The sequence below is a fragment of the Myotis yumanensis genome, unplaced genomic scaffold (assembly GCF_028538775.1).
Source record: "Myotis yumanensis isolate MYYU_CA2020_CCGP unplaced genomic scaffold, mMyoYum1.0.hap1 SCAF_10, whole genome shotgun sequence".
NCBI lineage: Eukaryota > Metazoa > Chordata > Mammalia > Chiroptera > Vespertilionidae > Myotis > Myotis yumanensis.
In genome coordinates, this window is record NW_027223761.1 from 48,295,015 (window position 1) to 48,314,598 (window position 19,584).

Genomic DNA, 19,584 nt, shown 5'->3' on the forward strand with positions numbered 1-19,584 from the left:
ACCTCTTCCCCAGACCCAGGGAGACCTGTGGTCTGGAGGCTTTGGTATCAGAGAGGCGGGACCCAAACAAATGACTCAAGGTCTCAGATTTGCATTTCCCTGATGGTTAAAACTGGTGGGTATCTTTTTATGTGCTTTTTGACCCCGTCTGTACTTTCTTTGGAGAAATGTCTATTCAAACTCTTCGCCCATTTTTCAATTAGGCTCTGTGTCCTTTTATTGAGGAATTGTAAGAGTTTTTTTTTATGTATTCTGGATACAAACCCCATGTCAGATCTCTGATTTCAAATATTTTCTCCCATTCCATGGTTGTCTCTCCACTTTCTTTATGATGTTCTTTGAAGCACAGATCATCATTATTATTATTATTTTAATCCTCACCTGAGGAGTGAGGATATCTTTTCCATTTATAGAAAGTGGAAGGGAGGGGGAAAAGGGGAACAGAGAGAGAGAGAGACATCTAATGGTTGCCTCCCGCATGAGCCCTGACTGGGGGTAGGGATCGAACCTGCAGCCCAGGTACGTGCCGTGGACTGGGAATTAAACCCTCCAGTACATGCTCTAACTGCTGAGTCACACACACCAGCCAGGGCTGAAGCACAAATTTTTAAAATGTTGATGATGTCCAATTTATGAGTTTTATCCTCCCCTGCTTTTGCAGGTGTCAAACCATTGCCTAATCTGAGATCATTACGTTTAGGCTCATGTTTTCTTCTAAAGGTTTAGAGTTTTAGCTCTTAAATTTAGGCCGATGATCCATGTTGAGGTCATTTTTGTATATAGTGTGAGGAAGGGGTCCAACTTCATGCTTTTGCAGGTGCATATCCAGCTGCCCCAGCACCATGTGCTGAGGAAATGGCTCAGTGTCTCTGAGCCTCAGTCACCTGGTCTCTAAAAAGAGCCTTAAAAGACAGCCTTGCAGGGTGCTATGATCATTCAGTGAGATAGAAGAAAGTACCCCGTGGGGTGGGGGGACCTCTAGCCCACAGCACACGGTCGGTCAATGCCTATAACTGAAGGAATGGACAATGGATTTGAAAGTTCTCTGAAACACTGGTCATCACTGCTACCCTGTGCCCACAGCTTTTCCTTCCCTGATGATCTTAAACAGGCACAGCCCCATCTGTTTGTCACAGGAGCCCCGGGCTACTTCTCAAGAACCCGCTGCTGGGTGGCTCCGATAATCTTTTTTCTTCTCCCCCTCCCTTTTCTCTCCCTTACTTTCTATCTTAATTGTGCATTAAACAGTCTTGGTCTTAGCTATTTAATCAATTTATAATTGTTAACCCACTCAAATCTGTTTTGGCAAGGTGGTGGGAGGGCATCAATGAATGGATGAGTCAGTTAACGAAAAAGTCCCTGATTTAAAGTGAAGCCCCTACAATGATCCCACAGGCCACCCCATGTGTGGGTGTCAGAGGAGGCCAGGGGATGCCACTTCCAGCTCTCGCTGCGCTCTCCCACTCCCCTGCCCACTGGAGAGAGCCTTTCACATTGCATCTCCCTCCTCCATGGTGTTTGCAACACCTCCCAATTTAGTTTTCTCTCTGAATTTCATTAGTGTCCCATTTGCCTCATCTTCCTGATCTCTGGGGAAGCAGGAGGAGCCTGACTTGGCAACAAGGACTCCTGCTTCCTGACTCGGGGTGACGGGGACAGGCAGATTTGGGGCCCCTGGGCTGCAGTTTCAGATAGCGCTCTGGTCCATGAGGCTCAGGCCAGCACACCACAGCTGGACCCCAGCTGTGCACCAGACACTGGGCTCAGCAGTGAGGAGCTGTGCTTGCCCTTGAACCCTTAGCCCCACAGGGATGGATGGGTAATGCCTGTGCCATGTGCTGCAGGGACTTCATCCCCAAGCAGGTGGAGTGAGTGAGAAAGAATGAAGGTGTTGAGTAGGTGCACAGAGAAAGTCTGTGGGGACATTCAGGAAGAGGGCACAGCAGGTTAAAGGCAGGATGGTAGGAACAAGAGAGTGTAAGCGAGTAACACCAAGGAATCTGATGCGCCATGATTGGTTCATGCGTTCATTCACTCGGTGCATAGTTACTTAGTGCCCACAATGTGCAGGCAGCGTTCCAGGCATAAGAACACTTCAGGGAACAACACAAAGTATGTCCCTGCCCTGGTGGTGCTCAGGTTCCAATAGGAGAAGACAAACAACAGGCAACCAAACTTGCAGTGTCTTATATAATGCCTCAGGTGGAGATGAATGGGATATAGAAAGAGTCAAGTGGAAGAGGGCAGAGGAGGGGCTGGGCTGGGAGACTGCGCCTGGTGCAGGGTGATCAGGGCGTCCACCTGGCTCACACCTCTGGCCTCCGGTGGCTCCCTGAGAGGAATACACTCCTGGTCACTGACCAGGCCCTTGCAGCCCAGGGTTGCTCCGCTCACCTGGATGGAGACTTGGAGGTCTGGTTGCTGCTGTCCCCGCTGCCTGAAGAGCTTCCCTGAGACTGGAAACAAGGCTTCTATGCCTTATGCCCTGAGGCGGGCGTGTGTTCACAGTTCAAGGAACAGCAAAGAGCCCAATGTCCCTGTTGAGTCACTGTGAGGCCTCTGGCTTTTCCTCTGTGTGAGCCTCTGAGCCACAGGAGGGTTTGGAGCAGAGGGGTGGTCTGATGTGACCAGTGTTTTAACAGGTACCTCGATGTCAGACCCTGGGAGGAATGGGGGCAGCAGAGCACCATGCAGATGCCACTGTGATAATCCAGGTCTGAGAAGGTGCTTGGACCAGAGTGGGGACAGGGGAGGTGGTCACATGTGCTGAGGAGGGGAGAGAAGTGATGGGGTCAGTGTAAATACAGCACAGAGTGCGAGGGGAGGGATGGCGATGCCGGAGAGAAAATGAACCACATTCTACAAAGAAGAATCCACCTTTGCAAAGGCTCAGATTCAAACTCATCCTGTCAGAGTCAGACACTGCTACCTGTATATCTGCAATGTCCTCCCTCCCTCTTTGAGTTCGACAAGGGCTCAGCTATATGGGCGGCACTACCACGGGGATGAGGGACACTGTGTCTAGGCTCCAAGAAGCCCCCACTGTCAGTGCATGATATGTTCACAAGTTGTGACACTCGTAGGACCAGAGGGAGAAAGTCCTGAGAAGGGCGACTCAGAGCAGAAAGAAGAGACCATGTTTCTTAGGGTTAGATGGGAGGGCAGGGGAGGAGGAGGGCGAAATTCAAGTTTTTTATTTTAACTTTCTCGACATCACAAGTGAGCATGGATGAGGTTGAAGAGTCTCCTTCAGCCCCGTTATCTTTCCTCTATGAGTGAACCTTGGCTTGCTTATCTGAAAATGGAATTCTAAGAACTGCCTCATGGGCTTGTGGAAGTTATAAATAAATCAAGTACTTGGCACAGTGCTGCAATACATGGGAGTCCATTTTACCTGTCTATCTATAGGAAAAGTTAAAAATCTTTTTTTAAAATAATTTTTAAAAATATTTCAGAGAGGAAGACAAAGCGAGAGAGAGAGAGAGAAACATCAATGCTGAGAGAGAATCATTGATAGGTTGCCTCTTTTATACCCCTTACTGGGGATCAAGCCCACAACTCCAGCATGTGCCCTGACCAGGAATTGAACCATGGCCTCCTGATTCTTAGGCTGATACTCAAACACTGAGCCACGATGACCAGGCTAAAAATCTTGATAGATCTCTTCAGAGAACCATATGTCTCTACTGCCGAGCATACATCCCAGTCTGTAGTTACACATTCCTTGGGCTGAGAACAGAGGCTACTTTTGTTTTTGTTTTTTTTGTTTTCCCTAATATTTTGATTGATTTTTAGAGAGAGAGGAAGGGAGGGGGAGAGAAGAGAGAAACATTGATGTAAGAGGGACACATCGATTAGCTGCCTCCTGTACGCCCCAACCTGGAGATGGAGCCCGCAACCTGCCATTTGCCCTGACCAGGAATTAAACTGACAACCTGGTGCACAGGACTACACCCAACCAACTGGGCCACATGGGCCAGGACTACCTTCAGTTTTGTTCCCTGTTATATCCCCAGAGCCTATCACAGTGTTGGGCCTGTCATTTTTATTCAATATGTTTTTGCTGAATAAGCTAAATAAATGATTGAATCAGTTATGTAATGTCTAGACTCCAGTGCCTTTTAGCTGGGAGACCTCAGATAAGATGGTTCCTTTCTCTGAGCCTCAGTTTCCTTACCTGAAAAATGGAAATTATACCCACTGTGGCGAAGGCAGGTACTGTTCACCAAATAGCCATGTCTTCCCCACATTTCCCAGAGCCCTAAAAAACTACGGCATGAGGCTAGTTCCGGCCCGTGGACTGTGCGTCCCTTCGGGGCTGAAGCATTTAAGAGCCAGTGCAGCCTTCCAGCTGTCTCGTCCCTGCTGCAGGGACCAAGGTGGCCTCACGTTACAGGTTGTACACCTACAAGATGGCCGAGCCTTCGTCAGCCTGCTCCCGAGGCGGAGGTAGAGCAGAGCCCTCCACCCACCTCAGTTAGACATGCAGCACCAGCAGGAAAGAAACCTTTGCTGTGTTAAGCCGCTGGGATTCTGGAGTGAATTTATTACTGCAGCATAACCGGGCCTAGCAAGACTCACACATCTCCCTTGCAGATGGCTTGGAGGAAAAGAAAAAGGGTGGGGCTCACAGTAGGTTTTCAATAAAGAGCTTACTCCCTGGGCCCTGGCTCCTTTGCTTCCTCAGTCTTCTCCCCAGGGCCCAGCCTCTAGTTATGATCCTGCCTTTCTCTGTGCTATGTTCCTTCTTTAGCTTGAAACATCCTTCCACTTTCCCACCCAACCAGGTGCTTCCTACTGTTTCTGCCATTGCTCTTCTGTGTGGGAATATAAAGAAAGGCCTCCAGGGAGCTGCTCTGGCCACCTGTTCTCCAGGCAGCCTCCCCTCAGCTTCCCCCCTCCTCCCCCACCCCCTCTGCCATTTTCAACTATGCCTCTCACTCCACTCCAGCTTGGAATGCAACCATCGACCTCTGGACCCCAGAATGACTGATCGCCACCACTGCCTATGTGGTCCTGAGCTTGCCAGGTGCCTCCTGGCTGCCAGCTCCCCCATCTCATTCCAGCTGGATGCTAGGCCCTTGCATGCTCTGTCCTCCAATCATGCTGGTTGCTGGCTGCTGGTTGGGTTCCAGCACCCACTAGTCTGCCTACTGCTTTCTGCTCCGAAAGGAGGCCACCTCCACTCTGGCCGGACCGCCTCCACTTCCCATGCTACTTAGTGGTAAAAGCCTTCACCCAAAAAGCAATCACGATTTCGCATTCCAAGAGGGACTTTCTCATCAAGACCACAGGTTTGCAGCTAATAACGCAGAAAATCAGAGTGGACAAGGGGACTGACCTGGCTCCATGTCCGCATGTCCTGAAGAGTCAGCAGTGTCCGTGGGCCATCGGATCCTGGAGGACGGGGCTCAATCCTTTCTGTTGAAGCAGAGAACACAGGCTCAACTGAGTGAGGTGGCAAGATGCCCCTGACCTTCCTCACAGATCTTTCCCCAGCAGTCACTACAAACACACAGCATGGGGAGCTGGGCTTGTTCCTGGTCCCCCAGCCACACAGAGAAGTGGGGTCCCAATTCCCTGAGTACCCCACACAGACTTCCTCTCTGCAGCCTCCCTGGGAGGCTCTGGTGAGTCTTCCTCAGGGTGGGAGTGAGGGTGCTGTCTGATGGCTACTGTTCACAGGTGATTCCTCGAGCTGCCCAAACCTCTCAAGGCATGGACTGCAAGTTACAACCCAGGTGCCCAGCTAGGGCTTGGAGCAGAATAGAAACAGTGTTTTGCAAAGGACTGACTGTGATGTGATGAGTGTTGGGACAAAGGTGAGGGGATGGAGCTTAAGGCTAATGCTCTGGCCCCTGCAACAGTCCTGTCATTGATTCACTGAATTTCTTGGAGCCTTCCTTCCCTGCCCAATAAAATGGGCTGAGCATCCCTGTGGTACTCCATGTGGGAGTGTTGGGAGTCCCCTGGGCAGAGTTCCTTACACAGAAGAGTTCTGGTTCTGGCCCTCTTGCTTATCGCATTGCAACCTCTAGCAAATTGGTTCCCCTCTTTGAGCCTCTGTTTCCTCATCTGAAAGAGGAAATTTTTGAACCAGGTGGCCTGTGAAGTCCTTTCTGCCCCTAGAATTTTATGACATTGAATTTGACTTATCTCTGATCTCCAGTGCCAAAGGAGATAGCTGTACATGATAACAGCTTGTGAAATGAATTAAAAACAAATCTATCCCACTCAAAGAAGGGTGAGGGGAGGCTCAAAGGTTTTAAGTCATGTGCTTTGGTCATCACAGGAGGAGGAACTGGGATGTGAACACAAGTCCTCACAGATTCATGATCTGGGTACTTTGCTCTGCACCAGCGACCACACTCACCCACTGAAAACACCCTCACATGTCTTCTTATATAAAAGACCCACTAGGCGAAAGAACAAGGCGTGGCAGGTGCCTTCAGTCATCTGAGGCAAAAAGTCATTACTTGAGAAATTCTTTAAATACATATTTGCCAAATATACCAAGGATCCTAGCTAAGAGACGTTATTATGCATTATAAGGTGAGGCATTACTGGTAATTTCCATTAAAAATGAAGTTCTAGCTTGAAATTTTTCTAGCTTCATCTGCATTTCATATATTTCTTTATTGTGAATTCTAGTTATTCTTAACAAAGAGTAACTGCATTGGGCAGGAACGGTCATCAGGATCTGCTCAAAGGAAGAGCATCCTTCTCCACCTCAGGTCCTGCACACCCCAGGGTAGAAGACTTGACAACCAAAACACTAGCAAAGTCCTTCTGAGTCATACCACGTTCACTAAAATAAAAAGCGGACAGTACATCACAGACAGTAGGACTACCATGTTGTGCATGTTGAATAAGCAATAATGGCTCTTCATTTCTATTTATTGCATCTTGTTCATTACAAGTTTACACTCCGAAGTTTCAGAGATCAACAGGAACTTGCTTTGCTGGAATTATGGGCCTCACCCCAGGTGGACTTTAGGACTCAGAGCTGTTGGCTTTGCCCCCAAGGATCCTGCTGGGGTCCTAGTCCCTCCCAGGGACTTGGATGAAACACTTTGGGTCTTTCTGAAGTCCTCTTCCTTGTCCAGGGGACAATAGTCCACTGTGCCTCCACAGCTCAGGCTGTAGATCCCCATGCCTTCCAATCCCTTCCCTCCTGAAGAAGTTGCAGAACTGCCGTTTTAATTGTCTTCCACCCTCATCTTTTCCAAGGCTTCAGGGAAAAACCTCAACTCTTTTCTTTTTGCTGATTTCCTTTTCAATCCATACCCGATTTCCCTCTTTTTCACATGTCCTCCAATAAGCATCAAATGACTATTCATAAAACCAAATGCTCATGGGTTCACCAAAGTTTCTAGAAATACTTATATACTAGCATTTTTTGTTGTTCTTTTTGTTTTGTTTTGACGATACACCACCCAACTGAGCCACACTCATGATTAGCATCAAAGGTAGCAGGAGGCTAGTATGGTCAGGGCCATACTAGCATATTTTGTGGAGGGGAAATCCAGTTAGGAGAGGAGCACAGCATTCATTCATTCATTCACTTCCTCATTCATTCATTCATTCAATAGTGCATGTTAGGTGCTGTATAGGATATACTCATGACTCAAGCAAATCCTGCCCTCAGGAAGCTCACAGGCTGACAAGGAAAAAAAAAGAGACATGCCCATAAGTAATTATAATGCTTGGAAGTTTTATAAGAGAGATACAATCCCATGAGAAAACAAGAGTAGAGGGATCACCCTGCCTGACCAAGCAGAGAACTCAGCCTTGCACCAGTGTTAGGCGGGTGGCCTGGGGACAGGGCAGCATGCTCCACATGAGGGAGTGTAGGTGCAGGAGGGGAAAACGGAAAACATCACACCTGGTAGGTGGTCTGGGCCCCAACAGACAGGGCTCTGGCTGCCAATTTAGAGAAGATGAGCATTATTCAGTCAGTAACGGGGAGCCATTGAGGGCTTGTGAGCAGATATGTGACGTGTTGGAGATCTGCTGTAGGAAGGTGAATGTGGCAAGCCCTGCACAGTATGAACAGTAAGGGGCGGTGCCTGGGATAGGAAGCTCCTAATTGTATGCCAAGCATCCGGCAGAGTGGCAGCCAATGGTACATACGTGATTTTATTTAACCGTCTAGACAACTGCAAGAGACAAGCATTCGCCTTTCAGCCCTGCAGATGAGGAAAAGAGGCTTGGTGGAGACAAGATCTGCACCCTGTTCTCTCTCTTTGCAGGAGAGCCACAAAGCGTGCTGTTACACTGTGTGACCTCTGTACACCTGACACTCCCAGAACACCTTCCACTTCCAGTGCACCTCTACGCTACCCTTGGGTAGATGGAAGTGTGGTCATTTTCTGAACTGCATTTTGAGATGTCCAGTTGGAGGGAGATGCAGGGTGCCTCTGCCTCTGCTAGCTTTCCCCAAAGTGACCACACATCAAGGAGATAAGACAGTGCGTTGAGTTGGGTACCAAACAACATGGGCTTGGGTCTTTTGCAGGGAATTTCAAAGCTAGCAGGAGGCCACCCTCCCTCCCTGCTGGGAGAGCTTCCTTCTGTCTTTCTCTTCTCAGCTAAGACTTGGTGACAGGAGCATGTGACCAGGGAGGCCCAGGGAACACCCTTTGGATGCCAGGAATCTGTTTTTTTCATTGACATTCTAGCGTTTCTAGGCTCTGGGCTGACTTCATTCTTTGGGAGGATTGCCCGGAGCACTCAGTGAACTCAAACTGGACTTCACACCTGCAGCCAGAGATGATAATCATGAGTGACTCCTGTCAAGACGCCAGATTTAAAACTTGGTTTGTTCAAGAAGAAAAACATTCCTCATTCTAAATATGGATGCTCACTGTGCTATCCACCTAACGGCAGGGTGCAGAATTTCTCAGAGGTGCCCTGGCAGGAGCAGGGGCTGTGGGGCTGGTAGAATGGATCTGAGTCACTGTCCAGCCACTGCCTGTGGGCTTTGGGCAAACCCCTTGGCTCCCTTACACATCTTCATTATTTAGTGGGAATGATAACAAGGGATTAGAGAGAGTAAGTGCCGGACTCTCACACATTCATCAGAATGTACAATAGTTTCTTTTCATCGTTTTATATTCCCCATTCTGGGCATTGCACTCAGTGAGGTTACTCTCCTCACTAGGTTACTATGGAAAGAAATGGATTTTTGGAAGAAAAATTTGCTGAAATGATAGCACGCTGTTCATATCCGTGACCTAATGCTTACTACCGGGTCATATAAGTCTTTACTGGCATGTCTTTCTCTTCCCCCAGACTGGGAGCGCCTTGAGACAGTGCCCACAATATCTCCAACTCCCGGCATGTACTCGCTCCTTTCTACCTTCGTCACCTTATTCTGAGGTCCACACAAGACCACAGTCTGCCGTTCTTTAGGGGTTTTCTTTCCCCAGCCTGGTTTAAAGAATGACTTTTAAGCAACACCTCCAAGAGCAGGTCCAATCCCCTGAAAACCATCTCATTACCATGTAATCATTAGGGCAGGATACTTAACCTCGTTATTCTGCAAAAAAGCATTGGTTTCTAATCTAAGCCAATTATAGGTGCCAACATCTCCCCTAACATCTTAATAACACCAAACCTCCCAGGGCTCCGGTCAGGCAGACAAGTTGAGAGATCTAGGGCTTACAAGACATGGAACTGCACACGGCAGAGGAGAAAATGAAGCATCCAAGCCAGAGTGGAGTCCTGGCTTATGCAGTTGGGACAACGTTGCCTAGTGCCGGACTGGACAAATGCTCCTCAAGGTGAACTCCCTACTCTCCCCCTGACTCCTGAGGAAAACAAAGTCATCAAACTTGTTGCAAGTAAAGAGGGAGAGGAGAGAAGATTCACCACATTCCCGAGTCCATTTAGAATATAGATTTTTTTAAAAAGCTTTTCTCCCCACGGACTGAAGGAAGCAGGTTATTTCATTTTAATTATGGCAGCTGCAGCTGCTGCTGGTGAACTCAAAGACCAATTTTCCGATTCAAAACACACACACACACACACACACACACACGCACTCATGCACTGAAAGTATCAACGACACACACAGAACGACGCCTTCGTGAGAGAGCACATCGACAGGGTAGAAAAATCTGAATGTCCGGCTGGAGACACTGTGGCGTGTGCTCACCCACTTCTCCCCACGCCGCACCTCCTCTCTGCTCCCCAACTTTCAAGGCCAGCCCATGAGCCCCATGGTGTCACGGAACATTTCCTGTTGAGCAGCTGCACACTTTTAGTGCACACCGGGGGAAATAAAGGCAGCAGATGGCTTTAGGTAATCTCCTTAGAACGTTTAACGGGGCATCCTCATTCATAAAGGCCTCAGGAGCTTTTTCACAGGTCCCCTCGGGGCGGTGAGCCAGCCCCCGCCAGCCCTGCCCTGGTGAGGACAGGTCTGCTGCACAGGGAAGCTGGGTGGAGCTCATTTGCCAGTTGCTTGCCCATGGGCTGCATCCAAGTTTCTGTTCAGTGTTCTCTCTTGTGGTTCCTCCTGTGTGTACTCACAAGTGGCTCTCCACATGAGCGTGAGCTGCCCAAATCCACGCCACATGTCGAACTGTCTATGAAAGGACTGAGGCTCCATGCTACTGCAGGGATGTCTGACAGAGAGAAGGTGAGAGGCGCAGGTGGGAGCACCATCCTACGAGTGACTGAGAGAAAGACGAAGATACTGGGCTCCCGCCGGAGCAAGATCACATGTTTGCGAAGATGTGCAAGAACTCTGCCAGTAAGACAAGGCGTGGAAGGAAGCATGGGCAGGGAGTGAACGGTTCTCAGATAACCGCAGGTGCTGAAAAGCACCCTGATGAGGTTGGTGGTATCAGGGGTGGGCGGGGGTGGGGTGGGTCTCAATTTTCTGCAGCTTGCTTTTACTGATCCAATGTTCCCCTTTAAGACCTTCGAGTACACCATCAAAAGTCCTGGCATTTGGCCTGGCTGGTGTGGCTCAATGGTTGAGCGTCGACCTTTGAACCAGGAGGTCATAGTTTGATTCCTGGTCAGGGCACATGCCCGGGTTGCTGGTTCCAACCCAGTCGGGAGCATGCAGGAGGCAGCCAATCAATGACTCTCTCATCATTGGTGTTTCTCTCTCTCTCCCTCTCCCTTCCCCTCTGAAATCAATACAAATATATATATATAAAATTCTGGGATTTGAATGTGCAGCATAAACATAAATTCGAGTGCTCCCCCTCCTTCCATGTCCACCAGCTGCTCTTCTTTCCTCAGGAGACAGTGCAGATGCCAGAACTCCCACGGAGCCACCTCTGCTGTACCGACCACAGCTGCACTCCCACGCGAGTGGGATTCTACCACTAGTCCTGGGGGTGACTGATCTCCGCACAGGTCCGTGCTCTTCAGCTCCTTCCTTCAAATGATTACGCTGCCAGGGCTATTTCTAAGATGCAATCCTGACCCTGCTCCTCCTGGCTCAGATCCCTTATTGGTTCTGTCTTTGGGGCAAAATCCAAGCCCCTCCCTAGAGCAAGCAGTTCTCTATGCCATCCAGCCTGGCTGCCTCCCCAGCCCAGTCCCCTGCCACTCACCCCTCAGTCCCTCCAGGCTGCAGCCAGACCCAGGGGTTTCCAACATCTCACTGTTTCCCTGCTGCCCTTTCCCTTGGCCTGGCAGGCCTCTGGAGTGCTCATCCCCAAGTCTACCGGGCAACAGCCCATTTTATTCTGGGGAAGCACCTCCCTGATTCTGGGAACCACTTTTTCTACAGCTCCCATCACCTGGGGTGTGAGAGACATCAGTGCTATTTGGCAACTATTTTTGGCTTTCTGCCTTCTAGGCACAGGTGGGATGGCACACCCTGACAAGGGCCACACCGCTAATGAGAGCCTGTGGGTTGTGAGCAGAAATGTACCTCTTCTAGGTAGGAGATTTAATTACCGAGGTAGGACCCTCTCATTCACACTGGCAGGGTGGGTGGGGGCGGGGGGCTTGCAGGTGGGACAGTTTGCCAGCCTGGATTCTGGGGGACTATGAGAAACCCCTTCCCTCCCCCACCCTCACTGCCCAGAGGGGACGTGGACTATGCGAGAGAACAAACCCTTTGTTGTCATAAGCCACTATGATCTGGGAGTGATTTGTACCCAATATTAATTAGTTGATCTGACAGATACCAGATACGTGGGTCTTATGAGAACTGTCACACCCAAGAACCCTGCCTACCTGGCCATCATTGATTGGCTCTGGGCTGACACCCTAATGAAGACAAGTCAACCACAGTTCTGGGCTCCTGGCTGCCCATGGGGAGAGCAGAACCTGGTCAAACAGAACAGTCATAACTCTCCCCTGGGCTTCCTGAAAACAGGAAGTGAAGTAGAATGTACTCTCTAGCAATGCAGATTGTAAAATGAAAAACTTGAGAGCTATTAGTGGCCATGTGGGTGTTATGGATTGAAGTGTATTCTCCAAAAATGACATGTAGGAGTCCTAACCCCCAGCACCTCTAAATGGAACCTTAATTGAAGACAGGGTCTTTAGAGAGGTAATCAGTTAAAATGAGGTCACTGGGGCAACCCCTAATCCAATAAAAGTCATTGGGGAAAGGGGAACATGTGGACCTGGAGACAGGCATGCACACCGAGAGAACATCATGTGAGACCAGTGGTGCTTCCGGGGGCCCAGGAACCCCTGAGCTAGGAGGGAAGTCTGAGAATTCCTGCCTTCAGAGGGAGTAGGATGCTGCTCCCACCTCGACTGGACTCCCAGCTTCCAGCACTGAAACAATACACTCTGCCATTTCGGGCTCTCTATGTGGGACTTTGCCACAGCCGTCCTAGCAAACGAAGACAGTGGGGAAAGCTGGTCTCCACGTAAGAAAAAGAAGTTCACTAGCATAAGAGAAGCAGCCCAGGGCCACCAAGAGACAAAACGGATTTAAACAGAATAGCATCAAAACCCTGATCCCAGTCCCACTGCATCTCTGCATTTTCTCTGGCTGGCAAGTTCAAGAGTTTATATTTTATGAGGCAGTAGTAAAACTCCCTCTGTTCTGAGTAAGTTAACTCTAAGGTCTCTGTCCCTTTCAACCAGCAGTCCTAACTAACACTGTTAGAAAAGGAAAGCAGCCCGGCCAGCATGGTTCAGTGGCTGAGCATCTACCTATGAACCAGGAGATCATGGTTTGATTCCCAGTCAAGGCACATGCCGGGGTTGCAGGTTCAATCCCTATTGTGGGGCATTCAGAAAACAGCTGATCAATGAGTCTCTCTCATCACCAATGTTTCTCTCTCTCTCTCTCCCCCTCTCTCTCCTTCTCTCCTCCTCTCTGACATCAATAAAAACATTTTTTTTTAAAAAAGGAAAGCAAAGCCCTAGCTGGGTACCTCAGTAGGTTAGAACATCATCCCGATATACCAAGGTTGAGGGTTTGATCCCTGGTCAGGGCATATATAAGAAGCAACCAAAAAAAAATGCATAAATAAATGAAACAACAAATTGATGTTTTTCTCTCTCTCAAATCAATACATCATATAATAAATAAAAGGATAATATGCAAATCGATCGAATGGTGGAATGACTGGTAGCTATGATGTGCACTGACCACGAAGGGGCAGACACTCAATGCAGGAGCTGTCCCCTGGTGGTCAGTGCACTCCCACAGGGGGAGCGCTGCCAGACTGTGGACTGTGAGAGGGCACAGGCCGGGCTGAGGGACCCCCCCCCCCCAGTGCACAAATATTGTGCACCAGGCCTCTAGTATATAATAAAAGGCTAATATGCAAATCGACTGAGTGGCAGAATGACCGGTCACTATGATGCACACTGACCACCAGGGGGCAGATGCTCAACTCAGGAGCTGCCTCCTGGTGGTCAGCACACTCCCACAGGGGGAGTGCCACTCAATCAGAAGCCAGGCTCACGGCTGGCGAGCACAGCGGCAGTGGTGGGAGCCTCTTCTGCCTCCACAGCAGTGCTAAGGATGTCTGACTGCCAGCTTAGGCCTGCTCCCCATGGAGGAGCCATCAGTTGGACATCCCCGAGGGCTCCCAGACTGAATTTTGTGCACTGGGCCTCTAGTAAAAGAAAAAAAGAAAAGGAAAGCAGGGTGAGTGGCTTGAACTGATGCTGAATTAACCAGATGGATGACTGATGGACAAACAAGCCCACTGCTTCCAAATGCTGTCCCAACCTGCCCCAGGAAGAGACAGAGTCCCCTCCTGTCTGATTGCACCAGCCTTTGTACATTCACGCAGTCTAATGCTCCTGGCGTTTCCTTTAATCCAGGAACAGCCCAAATAAATTCAGAAAAGAATTCTCTCCTGCTCAGTTATGCCTTTCTTCCCAATCCAAACACAACTGCATGCCTGGCCCCTTGAAAGGTTCCAAAACAAAACACGTCCAGCCCAAATCCCTCATCTTGGTTCATGTTATTTTCTTGGCTGCACAAACGTAGGGGCCTTTGTTTCTTCGGCTGGGCCCTTGGACTCTCCCTGTCCACATTCCCCTGTGTCTGAGCTCCCAGGCCACAAACAAGTTAGCAGAGGGTGGGGGTTGGGGGAGGCAATCCGAGGGAAGCCAGGCTGGGAAGGATTCACTGTCTAAGACAAGAGCTGGAGTTACCCTGAAACAACTCACCAGCCCTTTGGAATAACCACAGAACACAGGCCCTCGGGGACAGAATGCGGCTGGATAGCAGGGTGTGGGTTACGGGTTTGGTCTTATAGAGTAGGAGATGATATTCAAGGTATAGTTGAGTCTCTGGGGCTGGCATGGTTGCAAAAATGAGCAGAACCATTCCACCTTGAAGCTCCTACTAAAGAATGGAGACGCTGCTCCCCTCCAAAAGACTAGGGACAGCAATTGTCCTCATGAGCAGGACTGGATGACTAACTATATTACAGAGCTCACCACCCCTGCCCAGAGTCCAGGAGGAACCAGATTTCCCCTCGTTTGTTCTATCTTTGAGATCATATAAAAATATGATGCCTATGTCAAGCTGCCAGCTGACTAGATCAGAGACATTAGAAAAGAGTAGGAGTTTTCTGGAATGGATGGGCACCAACTCAGCCTGAGCAGAAACGGTGGTAGGGGTGAGAGGGCCGAATGGATGCCATTGCCCACACTTGCTGCTCTTCTCCATCTCCCAGAGAACTGCAATGCTCAGGCTCCCTTGCACCAGCTTTTGGGCAGGCAGATTTGGCCAATAGACCCTGGTAGAAGACTGGAGGTGAGAAGAAGAGAGAAGTTAGGTTCTCTCTCTCTCTCTCTCTCTCTCTTGCTTGTCTTCGCATCCCTGGCTGTGGCCACATCAGCTCTGTTGCTCCATGTCCTGACAGGCCCCCTACATATTAATTCTAGCCTCTGCTGGACTTTCCTAGCTTCTGGGTTCTAGAAATCACCTTCTCCCAATCTCCCCTTCAGTTTAGGAGTGATAGTGCTTCCCTGTTGTTGGTGATCTCAGGGCTGCCTCAGAGACCGTAGCTATTTTTTCAACAGTGTGACCAATTCCCTACATTCAATTCCCTCTGTTGAAAGACATAGAGTGGTTTCTGTTTTCCTGCCTAGACTCTGATGGTCAGAGATGCTGAGAAAGAATCTGTAGTGGAAATGCCACTCTGCAGCATCTGGTACAATGGCTGCAGGAAGATTGGCAATATGTGGAATCTACTGAACAAAATAAACTGATGAACAAAATAGATCCAGAGACATAGAAGCATGGAACAGTCTGTGGAATCTAAGAGGGAAGGCAGGTGAGAGTGGGTGGGTGGGTGGGAAGTGATCAACCAAAGAACTGTATGCAAGGCATCAATGGGGGGAGGGAGGAGGGGATATATGTAATACTTTCAATATAGATTAAAAAAAAGAGACTGGCAGTGCTTGGGCTGGCGAACTATAGAACTGACCACTGCAGTCAAGCCCAAGAGGAAATAAGAAATAGGGGCCACCTGTAAGACACTGGTAAGGTTGTGGCGGGGGAGGGGCGCGGGCAGCCTCAGAAGGAGAAGGGAAGCGACAGAAAAGTCAGGTCTCTTCTTTCTTTCTTTCTTTCTTTCTTTCTTTCTTTCTTTCTTTCTTTCTTTCTTATTTTTTTTTTTTTCATAAATCTATCCAGCTTGAATGTGACTTCTTGTGTCGATTGGGAAACTCGTGATTGGAAAAAGCCAATCATAATGCAGAAAATGCCAAGGAATTCCGTTGTAAAACTTTAAAATCCTTTGCAGGTTAGGATGTCTTAAGCCTCTATAGGGAAGCCAGGAGTTTAATGAGACAGAGACAGGCCAAAGAAGGCATCTCTCAGTAGATTTAGTGAGACATTTAAGTCTTACCGTGATGTGGCTTGTTTGGGTCTTGTCTGTGTGGACACCTACAACTGTAAAGGGTTAGCATCGATCCTTCCAAATGCAGAGGGTGGGGAAAGCCATCCTTTATTGAGAGAGGTTGGGGCAGGGAAAAATAGGACTGTTGAGAGACAGAACCTCCTCAGTTACTAAGGAAGAATGTGGACGTGAAAAAAGTTTAAACAGACAGACACTGGCTGGGACTGAGAGGGAGCAAGACAAAGGAGAAAAGAACCCACAGAAACTGAGGGATAATGGCTTGCAAGCTCTCCCTGATGGCCAGCCCCTTAGGTGGTGGGCGAGTTTCCTAGCAGAGGTTAGCCTCCCACAGTCAGGATAGGGGATGCTGGGGTCCAGGATGCATTTGCTTTCTGCTTCTGCTCAGGCCCTTGTCACAGGTGGCCTCTTACGGACTGGCTCTCGTGTCCCAGACCAATGGCCCCCACAGGAACGGAAAGGACCACCAGGTGCGGAGCGGCAGGGCTGCCAATGAACTGCCACATGCCTTACCTCCCTGGAAACCTCTGTGGGTCCCAGAGAGGAAACCGGCGCTGAGACGTCTGCACAGACAGGGCCCCAACCTCAGGGTCCCCACCTTCTTTTCTGACCTCGCGTGCCCACCCACACAGACACACCTGCTCATTCCCACCTTGGTGAAGCTGAACTGTGTGTGGGTGGAGAAACCTAGTTGGAAAAGAAAGAGTCCTTTCCAGAGATGGGGGAATCAAGGAAATTATTAGCCACATCCCTTCTTTCAGGACGTCACCCACACTGTACAGAGTAGCATCACCAGAGGCTGAAAGGGAGAGATGTGTGTATTATGCAAGAATCTTCTCCAGAAATTTAGACCCCTGAGCTTCTAGGCAAGGTGAGGCCTTCTCTTTCGAGAGCTGGATTTCTGACCCTGAACCCTGCTCCTGCTCCAGGACTGGAAGGTCAGGACCATCCCCAGGAGCTGACTGGACAAGGTGGAAACAGCCGCAACTCTGACATCCAAGGAGAGGGCCCGACCTCTGCCAGTGGCTGGCGTGGCGGCATGGGCAGCCTCTGAGCCGCAGTTCCCTCGGCAGATGATGGAGGTAATGTTATTACCCACACCACTCCGAGGCTGTTTGGAGGACCAACTGAAAAATGGGTGGAAACCCCTTTATGATCTGTAAAGCCCAATATATAGCACTTCTGCTATCATCATCAATACTAATCCGGGCCTCATGATCTCTGAGCCCTATGACCCTGCTGCAGGAGCCACAAATAGGAGAACTGCCCAGAGACAGAGCATCCTTCTGTTGCCAAGGAAGAATTTGGATATAAAAATGGTATAAGTAGACAGACACCGGCTGGGATCGAGAAAGAGACAAAGGAGAAAGAGCCCATCAGAAATGGAGGGAAAATGGCCTAAGAACTCTCCATGCAAACCAGCCCCTTATCTTGCTCACTTTCACAGGGACAGGCAGCAGGGAGGGGTGTGGGCGTTACCAGGTAAAACTTTAAAAACAAGTTGCTGGGTTCTGGGCTATGATCAAAAAGGAAGTGTTTACAGTAAAACACACGCATAAGCCAATCATATGTTTATGGTACAAACGCTTTGCCCTCTGGCTGCTTGGCCAGGCCCCGGGCTTAGGCTGCACTTCTGCAGCTGCTCTACCTGCCAGGCCGCCTTTGATGCTTGTTTCAACCCACCAGGACTCCCGGGGGCTGGGAAGAGGTATGTGTTGCCTGGGGAAACCGGCTTCCAAACCTTGGCTGGGGTTTTAGCGTGCTGATTATACAACTTCACGTGAATGGAAATTAATTTTACTTTACAGTTCTGAACAAAAAAAAAGAAAAAAAAAAGTAAAAAGGACTTCAAGCTGGAAATATTTGTAGCATTGAAGATAGAAGAGGGTTAATAACCATCCAACAAAGGTCTGGTGCAAATTGACGTGGGAAAAAATTTAGGACACCAATAAATAAATTGGGAACAGACAAGGGCATGCTATAGAAGTATATTAAGTGAATACACACATGGAAATAATGTTCAGTTTCTCTAGTAATCAAAGAAGTACAAATTAGAAAAAAAAGGATTGCACCTAAATCACTAATCTCCCCCCCCACAATGCTTTGCAGCCAGTCATCTAAAAGTTCTTAGTGAGCACCTACTATGTGTCAGCAAAAATGTCCCGCATACTGGATGAACAAAATGGACAGGATCCCTAGTGTAGGAATCTTACCCCAGAGAATCCACTTTCCTGCTGTGTGGTCCTAGGCAAGTTATTTAAGGCCTCTGAGCTTTGTGGCGACAATTAAAAAGTCTCCTCAGCTAAGATAACACTTTTGATTCACCCAGCTACAAGACTTAAGCAAAGCAGGGAACATTCGAAGTGAGCTTTAAAGCGTCGAAAACAAAATCAAGAGAGTTGGAGTTCCTTGCCAAAGGTCACAGAGCCTAGGGCTCCCTCCCAGTTTTTCATGCTTATATATCATGCTTTCTGCGGAAGCAGGAGCGTGTTAAAGGGCTCTGAAGATTGGCTGGTGAGGGGACCACCTCAGGTGGCACAGATGCTGGTGGGAGGTAAGAAGACAGGGCCCAGTGGGGCCAAGACTGCAAGCAGGGCAGGTTCTCCAGGCACGGACGCCCTGTGCAGGGTGGTCCGCACCCTGAGCCCTTCCTCTTACTTGCTCCTAAACCAAAGATGTGCTTGCTGACCCCATCTGCATTCAGCAATGACAGAGAATGGCTTTCCCATTTCGTTGGTAGATAATAAGAAAAGCAGGAGGTGGCAGCTGGCCTGTTCACTACTGAATCCTCCCAAGCCCTCCAAGTGATGGGCAGATGCAGTGGGACGGGGTGCTGCGTGCATCCCAACACAGTGCACACCTCCGAACACGTGGCAGCCACGGGGCCCAGCGAACTGTGCTAACAATCAAGACACATGGCATCCGGAACGGAGCGAGAGTGAAAAGGCATTTCTTTGTGCGTGACTCAGAACTCTTATGGGAGAGGAGTGTCTGGGAGAATGAAAGTGTTGTTCAGGCAGAAGCACAACCAGCCAGGAAAGAAGCCTAATCAGTGATGTGGATTGAACCTGGACCAAAGCTAACCCGAAGGCCCAGGAGGGCAGAGGGGGGCCTGTGTAGAGCTCTTTGTCCACGTTGCTCCCTTATTTAAAACCATCCATGGTGTCCCACTGCCAACAGAGTGAAGTTTCAGACCCACAGGACAAGGCACTTCATGACTTGGTTCCTGCCTTCCCAGCAGCCACCCCATCTCCAACTCTGCCAG

General features: G+C 49.2%; 1 protein-coding gene across 1 annotated transcript in view; it reads right to left on the bottom strand.

Moving 5' to 3' along the window:
• Positions 1-19,584, bottom strand: part of TENM4 (teneurin transmembrane protein 4) — a 743,366-nt gene that overhangs the window by 490,556 nt on the left and 233,226 nt on the right. Inside the window, 1 exon segment of the mRNA XM_070425699.1 lies at positions 5,342-5,421. Coding sequence (XP_070281800.1) covers positions 5,342-5,351 — 10 coding nt within the window. The 5' untranslated portion in view covers positions 5,352-5,421.